This window comes from Jaculus jaculus, chromosome 3 (assembly GCF_020740685.1).
Source record: "Jaculus jaculus isolate mJacJac1 chromosome 3, mJacJac1.mat.Y.cur, whole genome shotgun sequence".
NCBI classification, from domain to species: Eukaryota; Metazoa; Chordata; class Mammalia; order Rodentia; family Dipodidae; genus Jaculus; species Jaculus jaculus.
In genome coordinates this window covers 158293169-158309570 of record NC_059104.1, presented here as the reverse complement: position 1 = coordinate 158309570, position 16402 = coordinate 158293169, and the positions used below count along the sequence as shown (strand labels likewise).

Genomic DNA, 16402 nt, shown 5'->3' with positions numbered 1-16402 from the left:
CATGTCAGGAATTGCAAGAGGGGAGGCAATGGGATTGACACATATAACATACTTAGAACAGTGTCTAGGACTTAAGCAGAACCATATAAATGTTTATACTCTGATGTGCATTTCTTTCTTTTCTAAATTTTTATTTATTTATGTGAGTGGGGACAGACAGAAAGAGGGACAGAGAATGGGCATGTCAGGGCTACCAGCCAGTGAAAACAAACTCCAGACACATGTGCCACCTTGTTCGTCTGGTTTATATATGTCTTAGAGAATTGAACCTGGGTCCTTTGTCTTTGCAGACAAGTGCCTTAACTGTTAAACCATCTCCCCAGCCTGGGATCTGCATTTCTAATCTTAATTCTACAATAAGAAATTGTTTATATAAATATACATTATGTTTTAAAGGATAGAGAGAGGAGGCATGGTTATCAGACCTATAGTCCTAACTCTCTGGATGCTTGACCAGGAAGAATGTGATTCCGCTTTAGCCTGGGCTGGGAATCATGTTTGAGAATAGCCTGAGATAATCAATGTTAACCTGCCTCAAGCACACACACATTAAGAAAATATATTAAAATCCAACTCGTATTTACATCAGGAAGATAGAATTAAATGAGCTTTGAAACTTTCTACTTTCCCACTTATTGTGAAGCATCCTTCTCCAATTAAACAAAACTAGCTGTTATTTCCTGTGTATACCCAATGCTTTACCATTTTTCTGACTTGCTGTAGGCAATTCTAGCTGCCTAGAATGCCCTTTGGCCCATTTCCTCATAATTTGTCCCTCAATGTCTCATTCGAGATAATAACAACAGATAACAAGTTACTGAGTGGTTACTGTGTCAGTCTCTATATTATGCACATCATACAGAGAATTTGTAATGAGGTAAAAATACACAGAGCCAGGTATGAGTATTATTCCTACTATAGAGATAAGAAATCTGAAGTTTAGAATGATTGAGTAAATAACTTATTCAAGGTCATTTAATATTAAAGATTATATTCCTAGATACATTTTTCAGAATCTAAACTCTTAATTGGAGAAAAGCATTGAGGTCAAGATCAGTGTGAACATATTTCTTTAATTAGTATCTCATACCAAGTATATCTAGCACAAAACCCAACAAAATACAGCAGCAGAAACAATAAATATTTAAATAAAACATTAACGGATTAGTCATGATATAAATAGTCACTGGGACTATACACATATCCTAAAAATATAGCCAGCTGTCATGAGAGATGCAGATGAACCTAGCTAAAAGACTGGAGTTTAACACAGTTGATCTTTTCATAAGAAAAAATTGTCATTTGCTAAAATAACATAACTAATCTTCTCAACAAAGAAATGAGAAAATATTCTATGTGTTAAGAAAAAAAAGGGGATTCAAAAATAGATAAAAATACTTGACTTAATGAAACTTACATTCTTATCTATCAACAGAAAAACAAACACCGCATTCTTACGAGAATGCTATTTCAGAGGAAGGAACAGATCTAAATGGGTTAAGTAACTTTCCAAAGTCTCAAGGTCAAGTGAGAGAGCTGAAGTCAAACCCAACTGGTGTGACTCCAACATTCTCTTCTTGCCCACTATGCCAAAATGTTCTTGTTAGAAGTTGCTAAGTGCAATGAAAAAAAAAAAAAAAGTAATATTGCTAAGCATGTAAGAGAGGTAGTTTAAGTAGAATGGGATAGGAATCACTGACAAAGTGACATGAGTTATTTGGAAGAAGTGACTCCTGACATTAAAGGAACCCCATTTCCTTTGAATGACAAAGCAAAAGCAAAGATTTAAGACTCCACTTGTATGGGGAGCAGAGAGGAGAATAGCAGAGCTGAGCAGGGATTAAGTGAGGGGTATAACAGTAGGACATAGGACAAAAAAGGCCCCTGAAGTCTAAATTTGCAGAGCTTTACAGGCCATTGCAAGAAAGTTGGGTTTAAACGCTATAAGAAGGTGCTAGAAGATTTTGACTAAAGAGTGGCATATTATGATTCTTATTTCAATACAAAACAATACAAATATTAAAGAGTTGACCACGGCGGGAATCTCTAGAGAGCAGGTGCACTTTTTTTCTTTGAAAGTACACCTACACAATGTCAAGCTCATTTCTCTGTCATTTCTGACTCATTTTATAGGAAAACAAATGGGACAGAAACTTCAAGGTCAAAAATGTCACAGCTACTGAGATGAGCTGGGAGGTAATATATGCTGGTTCTTCACAAATAAACTTTCACAAATAAACTTTTGTGAAACTTGGGCTTCACTTTATTTGTTCTTATTTTTTTATAATCAGTAATTAAAATTATTAAATTTTCAAGGGTTACTAATCAGAAGCTATCCACTAGCTTCTTATCCTCATTCCTGTAGGAAGCTAGACATAGGAACAGTAAGTGCAGGCCTTGAATGCTGGCTTCTAAATAGAAAGGCAACATTCAGAGGAACACTGGATAGTTTTATAAGAGCATGCAGTCAGGTATCATCACTGCCTGGTATGGAAAAAGAAAAACATAATTTTAAGACAAGAGGAAAAGAGTAGGAGATATCTAAAAAATGGAATTGATAAAAATCATTTCAGTTTCCAGCTTTGCCCAACTTTCTAAGAGCAGGAGAATAAAGCGGAGTCACTAACTGTTGAGGCAGAGGTAGCTTCATAAGGTCCCCCTGTACCACAAGAAGTTGAGTAAGCAGACAAATGTATTTTTGTTGCTCATTTTACCTGTGTAGCCACATAACACAGACCAGGTTTTTTGTATGTTTGTTTGTTTGTTTGTTTTTTAAAGCGAGGAAGCTTTATGGTTAGAGTGAAGAGAAGAACCAGACGGTGAATTGTACCTTACACCTGGAAACAAAAAGGAGACACGTGATTGCAATTTCAAATACCAGTGCAGAGATTTATGACTCTGAAAGGTTAGAAAGGAGATGTCCCAACAAGAATTATCTCATAGCAAACACTGATGAATTGAATGCTTCCCACAATTCTCCCTTATGCCTCCCAATGTTTTTCAGTCTACCAACACTTTGAGTCTTACACCAGACACTGTCCTCAGCATAGAGGTGGCCACCATTATAGAACATCCCACCACAGCACTGCCATGACAAAATGTGTGCCCAGAATATTCAAATTTCTGTGTACTAGAAGTCTAAGCAAGAGATATAGTTAGACACTGAATATATATTTGTGCCCTTCCTTGTATATCCTCTAGTGAATGAGACAGACACCTTCTTGGCATTTAAACAGCAATAATATCTTGTAGCCCAATCATCTGATTCCTACCTACTTTAAAATACTACATTCAACCCTTTACACTTTATCTGGTGTGAGTGTGTGTGTGTTCATGTGTTTAAGTGCATGCTATCACATGAATGTGGAGGTAAGATGAGTACATTGGGTGTTGGTCCTCCCATTCCTCTTTGTTTGATCCAAGGTTTCTTGTTCACCATCACAAATGCCAGGCTCATAAGCTTCCAGGATTCTCTTGCCTCTGCCTCTCAGCTTGCCATAAGAGCACTGAGATTAGAGATGCTCAAGATACCATGTCTGCTTTCCATGGGTTACAAGGATCCAACTTGGTCTTCATGCTTGTATATCAAGCATTTTATCCACTGATCCTCTCTCTCTCTCTTGAGCCCCAACTTCATTCAACTCTTGTTCATCCTGACATTTTCATTCTTATGCTACCAGATTTTGTCATTATATTATCAAAATATTTAAAAATATTGACCTGATCTACATGCGTAATGCTAAGTTCCGTTCTAAGTCCATAATGTAAAGTTTTGCTATTTCAATGACAGATTCTGAACTTTGCCTCATTCTGACAGACCAAGATTGTCAGAGGATAATTTCCTTGCATTTTACCTGTATTATCAATGATTTTTAAAGGTCAATGGATGTCTTAAGAAAATATATCTACAGGTGTTACATAACCTGCTAGAAAGAATATTCCAGTGTGGTTGCCATTGTCTCAAGTGTTTTAAAAATACTTATTTTCAGAGCCAAATTACAGTCACATATCAATCAGGTGTATGAGTTACTGCCCCAGTACACTACATCTTGGAGAAGCTCTGCCAAAAGAACGGAAAGAGAGAATGGCATAAACAAGGAGCCCTATGGCCATACTGACATTGGGAACTAGAGAGCTCTGGGCAAGATCTCGGTCTAGTTTGATATACCTTTCTTCACTTTACTATGTACAGAATTCCCTTCAATATTATGACACAAGAAAAAAGGATGATTTATGGTAATCAATCTCACATTACGTATCTTACCTAGCTGCTTTAACTAAGCTCAACTTGTGTAAGGGAAGAAACACACAGTGACAATTAAAAGTCACCCAAGCTGCTGCCCCTTATTCTAAACTTTTTTTTTTTTTTTTTGCTATCAGCTTCATTTTGGCCCCATTTCTAAATAATGTTTCACTACTTATAAGATTTAAGCAATAATTTAGCTGAACTCACCATCTAAATGTAGACCTAGGAAAGCCAAACCTCATAGGACAGGATCCTCAATCATCTGGTCTCAGTATACTGAGATGCCAATAAAGCACTTGTGTGTATTACCTCTCTTCAGAGCAGTGTCTGTCACTTTAAAGCATCATTGATCTCCCATGACTCCACAGTTCTCCTCAGCAAGGAACCTGAAACAGACCTCAACTGCCCTTGGCCTTCAGCAGCTAACTTCCAAACTTTGCATCTCATAAACCAATCTTTAAAAACTGTTGGGGAATACAACTTATTTTTAAATGCATATAAATTCCCATTAATATAGTATATGTTACTGGCACAAGGCTGAACATTACTCAGTTCTTTGAGAACTTTATATGGCATACCTCAGCAGATCTTGGAAGACCATCATGGCGTGGAGTAAGGATGGACGTCTTTTCCCACTTCTGTGCAACTTGACTGGCTTCTTCTATCTTCTGCTCACAACTTTTCTGAGAATTTAGTAATGTCACCTCATAAAATTCTTGAATATCTGTAGAGAAATACAAGAAAGGATAAAAATGTCAAGTCAGCTTGTACAAATAGGTACATATAGTGTGCATGGGACTTTTTACCTGCATGAGACTGCATATGGCAACTTTATTCATGATTTCTAACCCTGGAAGTTATCAAGATGTTCAGCAGTAGAAAAAGTAAAGTACAGTAAATCCATAAAGTGTGACAGTATTTAGTGAAAACAGAAAATAAGTAATCTCAAAGCATGGAGAACCAATCTGAACAGAAAACTACCAGAAAGAAGTAGAAGCAGGCATTTCATAATAAAATAAGTAATAATAATAAAAGAAACACATACCACTGATAAGACTAGGGAAGGAGTGTGAACTTTGTTAATGAAGACAAATGCTAATTAACACCATAATATAATAGCCTTTACAGCAAAAAAACAATGTCTGACAATACAAAGAGCAACCAAAAAGGCATGCAAAAGTGATTGTTTATTTACTCCTGGCAAGCAAAACACAATGTTCATAGCAGCATAATTCACAAAAAAGAAAGATTCCAATGTTTATCAAGAAATAAGTAGATTTATTGTGATTTGTTCTCTATATGGAATATAAAAAGCACCAAAAATAACATTAATCTTATGCAATTACAAGAATATATCATAGTGGGCTGGAGAGATGGCTTAGCAGTTAAGACACTTACCTGTGAAGCCAAAGGACCTCAATTCAATTACCCAGAACCCTCATAAGCCAGATGCACAAGGTAGCACATGTATCTGGAGTTCATTTGCAGTGGCTAGAAGCCCTGGCATGCCCATTCTTTCTCTGTCTCTCTCTCTCGCGTGCTCTCTCTCTCTGCCTCTTTCCCTTTCTCAAATAAATAAATAAAGAATATATCATAGAAATATAAACTTGAGTGGAAAAATGACAAGTCTCAAAGTGAAAATTTTTTAAGTCTAAAAGTGTGTAAAACAAAACTATATTTGGGGACATTCATACATGTATATGTGACAAAACATTTGAAAATCAAAAGAACACATGAAGATAAGTACATACTTTCCCAGTCTTGAAGTGTTGTTATAGCCACATTTTAAGTTGACAATATGTACTTAGTACATGGCACCTAGCAAGCTTCATAGCTTAGCAGCCTAGTACAGTCTAGACTATCAGTGAGTGTTGAATTGGATGACAGTGTGGCTCAGTAAGAGCTGCTGCAATCCAGCATTGCAAAAGATATTTTGCCAGATATAGCAATATGTGAGGAAAGAGTAAAAACCTTGACAATTTCTACTGAATGTGTATCCCTTTCATATTATTATCAAGCTGAAAATAAAGACATTGTACCATCATTATGTTGGGGATTGCCTGAAGATATTTCAGTGAACTGAGGAGGCAAGAAACTGGAATAAGGGAGGAATACAATGGAAGATAGAAATTAATAGTGATGAATTAGTTCTAGATTTCAGCTGCAATTTCAGAAATGCTTATTACATTTTTATGATGCTACATACATTGCATATACATTAGATATATCTTTACTAAGTGTTGACTTTTAAAAAATACTAAAAGTATTTACTGTCAAAACTAATAAAACACAGGACTCAGGAGATTACTTAGCAGTTAAGGCACTTGCCTGCGAAGCCTGAGGATCCATGCTTGACTCTCCAGGTCCCATGTGAGGCAAATGTACTAGGTGACACAAGTGTGCAAGGTTGCACATGTGCACAAGATGGCACATATGCCTGGAGTTCAAACCAGTGGCCAGAGGAATTCTCTCTCTCCCTCTCTCTCGCTTTTACTTCATCACATAAAAAATAAAGGCCAGTCTGTTGAACTTGCCTCAAAAAAGTAAAATAAAATAGAAACTAATAAAAAGAGTATTTCATGAATATAAGGATGACATAGAAATGTTTAAAAATCATTGAATTTTGTACACAGCTACAAATTTACTCCCCCCTTTCAATACAGAATCTGTAAAGTCAGGTTTAGAAAATATATAAGCACAAAAGGTAAAGCTGCTTTGTTAAAATTCTTAGATTTTTCAGTACTGTAAGAGTGAATAGGGTACTCAATGGTTGAAAACAGTCAGATGAATAAGAATTTATAAAAGTAAATTCTAGAAGTAAAAATAGGTTTATATCATCAGGTCTTGAGTATTAATTAAAAAGATAAGAAAAAATTAATTTCTGTAAAGAGCTCTTGAGAGGGAGACAAGTAGATTTGTGAGGTAGCTTGGGTTAGTGGGCCCTAAAAGTAAAAAGCAGAAATGTCTTTAAGGGGCTGGAGAGATGGCTTAGCAGTTAAGCGTTTGCCTGTGAAGCCTAAGGACCCCGGTTCGAGGCTCGGTTCCCCAGGTCCCACGTTAGCCAGATGCACAAGAGGGCGCACGTGTCTGGAGTTCGTTTGCAGAGGCTGGAAGCCCTGGTGTGCCCATTCTCTCTCTCTCCCTCTATCTGTCTTTCTCTCTGTGTCTGTCGCTCTCAAATAAATTAAAAAATAAATTTTAAAAAAAAAAAGAAATGTTTTTAAGTCTGCCCTTGAACTCTCCACTTTACTAGAGATCAAGAGAAAGACCTCTCCTCTCCTTATCTCTTGACTAAAGAAGTTACCTACATCAGTTTTTCCATATACAGGCTGAGCCCCTGCTGGGCAGGAGGTCCCTCTTCCTTGAATTTAAACCTGATCTTGGCATTGTGGTTGGTTAAGCTCAGTCCCAAAACCGGGCTTCATGGCTGGCCTCTTCTTGAGCCAGCCTCTAGCTCAGACCAATCAGCCTTCTCTCTGGCTCACCTGAGCCTGAAGTTAAGGCCCACTGTAATAAGGTTATAAGTAGACACTCACCAAGTGGACAGGTGTCTCTTTAGTGGCTGTTCCTCTCCTGTACTTCCATGTCCCTGCTCTTGCTGAGATGAGGGGAGACCCCTACTCTCCCATGGGCTCTCTACCCCCTCCTTCCTCCCACATGGCATGAGCTATCTATACTTTCTGCTCTTTTCTCTCTAAATCCATTTTCATAATCTAAGGCTCATGTTTGTTCTCCCACATGGGCTCATGGACCACCTGGGTATACCCATTTCCCTTTCTGAGGTTCCTGGAACCTCTCTGTCCCTTGTATATTCCTGAATAAAAATATGATGTTTCATAAATTATCCCTCTCAGTCTTGTTTTATCCAATTCTTTGATTAAAAATCAGGCACAGGGCTGGAGAGATGGATTACTGGGTAAGGTGCTTGCCTGCAAAGCCTAATGACCAGGTTCCATTTTCCTAATACCCATATAAATCCAGATGCTCAAGGTGGTGCATGTGTCTGGAATTTGTGTGCAATGGCTAGAAGCCCTGGAACACCAATTCTCTCTATCTCTCTGTGCCCCTCTCTACTTCTCAAATAAATAATGTGTTTTTAAAAAGTAGGCACGGACCTGGAGAAATGACTTAGCAGTTAAGGTGTTTGACTGCGAAGCCTAATTACCACAGTTTAATTCCCCAGGAACCACATGCATATGGAGTTTATTTACAGTGCCTGGAGGCCCTGGCACACTCATTGGCTCTTTATCTCTGCCTCTTCCTCTGTCTCCCTCTCTCTCTCAAACAAATAAACAATTTTTTTTAAAGTAGGCACCAACTCAGGGTTTGGCGTTCAAGGACTATTTCTAAAACCCAGCACCCCATTACATTCTAAAACTACATAATCTCTTTAAAGGATAATATGTTATGAATAAAGCCATTTTTACAGACAAAATTTCAAACTGTTTCCATTACCATTTTAAAGATGAAAGTTTTATTTTACATACAGCATTTTCAAGTGACAAATTTTTGCCATAGTAGTATAAATTCTTCTGTCAAAAAACCATATATTTGGGCTGGAGGGATGGTTTAACAGTTCCAGGTTTGATTCCCCAGAACCCATGTAAGCCAGATGCACAAGGCTGCACAAGCACCTGGAGTTTGTTTGTAGTAGCTGGAGGCCCTCATGTGCCCACTTTCCCTCTCTTTCTCTACTTGCTTCTCTCTTTAAATATATAAATAAGTATAAAGAAAGAAAGAATTTACCAAAAGAAACCATATCTATCATACTCATGCTAGGTGCTCATACTAACAAGTTACATTTTGAATTAAAATATAGTGGTGTCCCTATGAAGAGTGTCTTAAATATTAAATCTGTAACATGAATGCTACACTTTTAAAAGTAATGAAATACTCAAGGTCCACTTTACTCATTTTGCTGCTCATTCTGCCCACAGAACTACTAGAGAAGAAGAAAATAACCTTAGTCAATAATTTGAAGGTAATTCCAATGTCCAACTTCACACTTGGTGAACAAGCATCATTTATAATGCCTGACATATGTCTATTTGTCATTGTCCAAAAATTTCTTCACCACCCTCCTATCTTACTACCTTGACTACCACCTTTCTACCATGCCACCATTTCCACCACTCTATCCTGGCATCTCTTGTTCATATTCTTCCTTTAGGCCCATATGCCCTTTTTCCCAGAGAAAGCTTTCTGCCCTTTCACTGCCCAGTCACAGGTCCTAATAGGTAATTTTATCAACATAGAAATTATTCATATCAAAACTTAGTTCAAATGAATGGGAACTAATACTGCCAGAAAGTACTATTAATATAAAATAGAATTAAAAAAAAAAAAGTGTGATGCCGAGCGTGGTGGCGCACACCTTTAATCCCAGCACTCGGGAGGCAGAGGTAGGAGGATCGCCTTGAGTTTAAGGCCACCCTGAGACCACATAATGAATTCCAGGAAAGCTGGAGCTAGAGTGAAACCCTACTTCAACAAAGCCCAAAAAAAAAAAAAAAGTGTGAGGAGCAATAGGGGATGAGGGGGTGTTCGTGTAAGGAGCAGTCGGACATGGGGGGATGTTAGTGTGATGGGTAGTAGGAGATGAGGTGTTGTTTGTGTAAGGAGCAGTAATGGATTAGGGGATGAAAACAATTCTACTTTTCTCCTACTCTGACAACATACTATTTGACTCTGTACTTATTTTTCACTCTGCCTTATAGTAGATGTATTTGCTTACCTTTCTACATTTCAATCTAATCAACCATTTTAGGTGTCAGGCAACCCCCTTAGAAATGAAACAAAGTCCTACATAGCCCTGTATTCTCTAGTATTAGCATCCTTATAGTTTATAACCCACAGTGAGTGTTTACTAAACTTAGTTTACTTGCATTTCCTCTCTAATACTTACTAATGCTCATGGAGAAGAAAATTCATTGAATAAACTCAAATTCTCTCTCAAGTCTTCAGAAAACCTGCATATTATTTGGATTACATTTTATGTGACCTGACTGCTTAATCATAGTAGCTTGCTCCTTCAAACCAAAAAAATATTGCAGTCTCTGAAGATATTCGATGTAAATTCCTCAAACTATTGAAGATAGATGCACTTTGAGCCCACAACTAAAAAAAAAAAAAAATCTATAAATCATTGCCAAATTTGCATGTGAGTGCTTTTCATAGTGTAATGTACACATGAATCACCTGGGTATGATTAACATTTGAATCTGCATTTCCAACAAGCCTCATCTGATATCCATGCTTAGGGTAATTGGCAAAAATTGGTCCTAAGAAGGAGTACATAAGGGTCAGAGCTTAAGGCTCTACAGTCTATTTTCATTCAGTCCCTTCTTGTACTGCAATCCTACTCTGAGTGAAGAGGTAAGGAGAGAGAATTAGCCAGTGAGCATTACTGACTAAGTTGATTTAGATCCACGTAATTAAACATTTAGTTGAAAGGAATTCTATATGATTTCTCTGTCATTATATTATTAAAATTAAAAATCCACTTATATGTTGGAAACAATTCCTTTCCAGGCCAATTTGTTCCTGATTTTACCCAAATCCCTTAAAACTAAGATCTGAGTCATGCAATGATTTTGAGACAATTGGGCCTTCAATTGTCAAATAGCCTTTTCAAGGAATTTCATAAGAAATAGTAAAATCTTTTTAAGCACACACTTAAAAACCAATATCCTGGAAACAGCTCATCTCTTTCCAATCAGATACCATGTGGCATGACATACTTATTTCAACTATGCTGTTATATCCTCAGAAGGGCTCTACTTTGATATACACCTCCAAGCATCTGAGGAATTTTAAATGTTCTCTGAAGTAACAAGTCGTTTTATTTTTAAAATATTTTAGTTATTCATTTATTTGAGAGAGAGAGAGAGAGAGAAAGATGGAAATGGAAGAGGAAGGAAGAGAAAGAATGAGAGGGAATGGTCATGTCAGGGCCTCTAGCCATTGCAAACAAATGCCAGACATATGTACCACCCTGTACATCTGGCTTTACATGGGTACTGCAGAAGTGAACCCAGGTCCTTAGGTTTTGCAGGCAAATGCCTTAACCACTGAGCCATATCCCCAGCCCCAGCAAATTGTTTTAATTGGCGGAGTGATTTGATATTTTTCAACCTATCAAAAAGTACTAGATAAGCTATGAATAATATTCATGATAAAAGGGATTATTTTTGCATAACTTGAATTAAATTATGAAAATATGACTCTTAAATTACAAGACTTTTTTTCTCATATGACTCATGAATTTCTATTCAATTAACCATTCAGTCATTTGTAACATGAAAGAGCAACCATGATAAAAATGTGTAATATATTTTTATACTTTCTCATTGATTATATCATAGGCAAAAGTAAAAGTGATGCTGAAAGGCACATTATAGGGATAATTACAGTCACTCTTATTCTGCCCCAGCCAGAAACATCTACAGAAGAAGTTTTTATCTTTGGCTTATTTTGTGATTAGCACACATGGCTATCACTCACTAAAGCTGTTTAGCATCAGGAATGCAGTGACATCAATTAAGGAGATTCTCCTTACAGCCTCAAGATGCTAGTCTTGTAAGATATGCTTTCTTTAAAACACATCTTATAAGTTTCTTCCTTTTTTCCACAGGTCTTTCCATACCACATACTTAATTACCAACTCAGCTGGACAATTGAGTTTTATATATCTAATGAAATTACAAATTGCAGTCTTGGGGTTCCACTAGCCTTTCTTGAATATCTGTCTTTTTAGGGAAACAGATAAAGCTTATATTCAGTTATTTTACCCTACGTCCAGTTCCCATGCTTTCTCTTCTGCAAACTCAAATATTATCATTACTTTGTTCCATATGAGTCCAAGATGACAAGACACTGAAATACAGAAGCAAAGTTCTCCCACTGTGGAGATGGTAGAAGCTAGCTGCATAAGTGGCATAACCTGAGTGAAACTCTCAGTCCCCAGATAAGTGCTAGACAGACTTAGTGAGCAGTTTGTGATCCCAGGTCATGGTAGTTGAAGACTGGGGATCCCAGGACAAACCAGATAGCCTGCACTAGCAGAAACAGTGAACTCTGGATTCAAATAAGAGACCCCATTTCAATAAATAAGGTGAGGAGAGATCAAGAAAGAACTCTGACCTTCATATATACATGTACATACTTGTTTACCCACACACATGTAAACACCCATGCACACCACAGAAGTGTGTACAGAAAAGAAAAAGTAGAGCTGTCAATAATAGTTTTATCAGCATGGTAAGTGTCCTGTCTTATGTTATGTAGCTAGCCAGATCTCCTTAAGGACATTGTCTAAGATTAGAGGAATGGAGCTGATAGGAAGAAAAGATTGAAGCTGAATATGGAAGAAAAGAAAAAGAAGCTGAGTTTCATTATCAAGGGCAAAAAGTGAAAACAAAGTCACTAGTCAAACACCAAGTAAAAGAATAAAGAACCAAGGCAGGGAAAAGTACAAAACCCACTTTCTAGGGACTTATAAAAGATATATCTCAGAGGCAAGACTAGAAAATGATGTAACACTTATAGTCAAAATGTTCAAGAAGGGGACTGAGGAAATGGCTTAGCGGTTACGGCATTGGCCTGCAAAGCCTCAAGACCTGAGCTCTCTTCCGCAGGACCCACATAAGCCAGATGCACATGGGGGCACATGTGTCTGGAGGTCGTATGTAGTAGCTAGAGGCCCTGATGTGCCCATTCTCTCTCTCTCTCTATCTCTCTTTCTCTCTCATAAATAAATAAATAAAATATTTTTTTAATGTTCAAGAAAATATCTGCAAGGTTATATGCCTGGACTTACTCTGTGCCTAGATAAGGAAGAAGGAAAGAAAGGAGGAAGGGAGGGAGGGAAAGAGGAAGGGAGAATGGGAGGAAGATAGGTACTAAGTAAAGCATAAGCTCTGCTACTTACTAAATATGTTACCGTTGGCAAGGTACTTAACTTCTCTAAACCTTGGTTTCTCCATCTACAAAATGTACATATAAGCATTCCACATAGATGGACAATTGCATAGAACATAATCAATGTCAGCTATTTTTCCTTGATTCTTTTGTCTTTGAACAATAAATGTGTATATAAGAGCTCTCATTAAATATTTAGTACCTGGACACTTCATATGTTTAGGCAGGAATGGTTCCTTCCAGAAGAATTAAAAGTAAAGACATAGAGCAACAAAGAATTAATACTTGCAGAGGAAGAAAACATTTACAAGCAAACTGGCTATTAGGAATGGAAATCTGGATAGAAAATACATTAAGACATGCAAGAACTAACACATAGTACTTTTGTGCTTTCCATAAGGATTTTAAGAATATAACCTTTAAAAGAAATTTTAATCAAAAATGTCTCTTTAATGAATAAGAGTGGTACTTCAAGTTACTAAATGAACTCAAGATATTATTAATGCAAATCAGCTACCTTTTGTTAGCACTTATGCTCCCAAATAACAACCAGGTGTATCTCATTCTATGCTCAAGAGATAATTAACTGTCTATCACACATCAAACCTCCTAAGGTATAAGATTATTATGTCATTTTTATCTCACAAAGGTTTGCCATGTAAACTCCCCACACCTTGGAGAAATAGGTTGAATGTTGAATGACTAGTTTTAAATTTCATTTTTCTTCCGCTGTCCTGTCCTCCAAAAATTAATTCCAAATGCCTTCCTATATATGTTTAGGTGTTAACATTAACCTTAGAAGGAGGAAGAGAGGATATAAATTTTTTGTCATCACCCACTGGGTCTGTTCATGTTGATTAAAAAATTGATTGGACTATAGACTAGTAAAGCATATCTCTGGGTGTGTCTGTTAAGGCATTTCCAGAGAGGATTAAGTAAAGGGTGAAGACTTGCTCCTTATATGGACAGTATCAACCTATAGGTTTTGAGCCTGGATGGAATAAAAGAAGAAGGAAGTTCATAATAAAAGATATTATCTTCCTCTTTGCTTCTTGGCTAGTATAAGTGAGCAGCCTACTCTTCAACACACTCCCACCATTATCATGTCCTGCTTTGCCTCAGGTGGGCCCAACGTAATGATACCAGCCAATTATAGCCTAAAACCATGAGCCAAAATAAATATTTCCTCCCTTAAGTTCTTTATGTTGGGTATTCTTGTTACAGCAATATAAAAGCAGACTAACACATCTACTTTATATTAGGTGGTCAAACTTTACAAACATCATTTATTCCATCTAGTCTACTATTTTTAAGGTTTATATTATTACAACTATACAGAAATGGAGAAACTGAAACTTTCTATAAGTCAAGGTTAAGCAGATTACATAGTGCCAAAACCAGTATGTAATCTGAATTTAATATTAAATCTTAGACCCTGTATAATACAGTCTAGTAAAATGCATAATGGAATAATAAAGGTTAGCTGAATTATTTCAATGCTAAAAACAAGCATACTTTATTGTCACATGCATATCTACAACGTCAATTAAAGAAATATTTATGGCACACAACTGTAATCCTAGCACTTGGAGGTAAATGCAAAAAGATCAGGAGTTCAAGGTCATTCTCAACTACATTGCAAGTTTGGAGTCAGCTTAGGTTACCTATATAAGACTCCATCTCAAGGAAAAAAAATAAAAAAGAAAGAAATGAAAAGATTCTTTAGATTCAAAAGATGAAAGGAAAATCAAACCTAAAGAGCACATTCAAAAACTTCCAAAAGCCTGATGCCAAAGACATTTTAACTAATCTCAACTGCCAGTGCTTAGCTGAGACTATTTCATTTTTCTCTCCATCAGCACCTCAAACAGAATGAGACATTAGACTCCAGGGACTCTATCTTCCTAGTGGATGAATGCCAAGGGGAACAAAGATAAGCTATGGGGAGGAAGCTGCTGACAGTAATTAAGCTTGGAGACAACTAAATGTTTACAAATGTTGCTATAGATTACTTTATTGGTTTTTTGAATTTTGTCTTATATATGCCACTAACAGGATAACAGGATATCTGTTAAATATTGTTTATGTAACAAGAGTTTATTAAATTTTCCAGAGGAATTGCAGCTATCTTTGGGAGCAAGTAAGCAGCAGAAGAAAGATAGCAGGACAATTATGAAATGAAAATCAGGCATAGGGAGAAAATTTACTATCAGACACATAAAGTATTGACATACTTAACATACTATTTAATGCTAATTTCATGAACAATGCCATTAACTCATTCAAATGAGATTTTATCTCTAGAGATGTGTTAAACAGCAAGATAAAATTCTGTTCTTGACTTGCAAAAAGATATTTCCAACTAAGTTCTTCAATCTGATCTAGAGGAACTCATTGCAATTTTCCCAAATAGCAAGATTCTTTCAGATTTTATTTTGTTTCACTTTTTTCTTTCTTTTATTTTATACATAGAACAAACAGTTCTGAATCACAAGACTATTAACCTCTATTCACAAATACCAATAGCCCCATCCAGTCCTATGTAATGAAGGGTGTTCCTTTGGCAAATTAAAATACCTAATGTCAACTACCACTTGAGAAAAGTGTCACATCCTACTGCTACAAAAAGAAATGATTCAAATAGCGGTCTGTAACCGTTTGATTTGGAATTAGCTCAGTAAGTGATGGCTGATGGTTAATCTTAAAGAAAATACATTGCTTATAAACAAGCATTCAAATTATCTGAAACATCAATTTTAGATTCTAGAAATTACTTAAAATATATTCCTGTAAAATGTGATCAAAACTCATATGATTTATGAAATAATTCCCATTATATTAACTATGTTATTATACATAAATAACATCATAATTTTAAATATTGCTATTTTTTGGCATGAGTGTTTGGTAGCTGCAAACAAATGCTTACATGGTTATGTGGGTACTGGGAATTGAAACCAGGACAACAGGTTTTGCAAGCAAGTGTCTTTAGCCACTATGCCACCTCTAAAACCCCAACCTCATAATTCTTTTTTTCTTTTTTGTTTTAGACACAGTAAACAAGAGAGAGAGAGAGAGAGACAGCAGGAGAGAGAATTGGCACACCAGTGCCTCAGCCACTGAAATCAATCTCCAGAAACTTTCACCATCTTGTGGGCATGTGAGACCTTGTGCTTTCTCACCTTTGTGCATCTGGCTTTCATGGGATTTGGAGAGTCAACATGGGACCTTAGGCTT

The 16402-nt window shown here is 36.6% G+C and overlaps 1 protein-coding gene across 7 annotated transcripts in view; it reads right to left on the bottom strand.

The window, feature by feature from the left end:
• Nucleotides 1-16402, bottom strand: part of Dlg2 (discs large MAGUK scaffold protein 2) — a 1944997-nt gene that overhangs the window by 1699400 nt on the left and 229195 nt on the right. For all 7 annotated transcript variants that reach the window (XM_045145568.1, XM_045145570.1, XM_045145572.1 and 4 more), the window contains one exon: nucleotides 4825-4970. In XM_045145568.1, the coding sequence (XP_045001503.1) occupies nucleotides 4825-4970 (146 nt within the window). The remainder of the gene's footprint in view (nucleotides 1-4824; nucleotides 4971-16402) is intronic.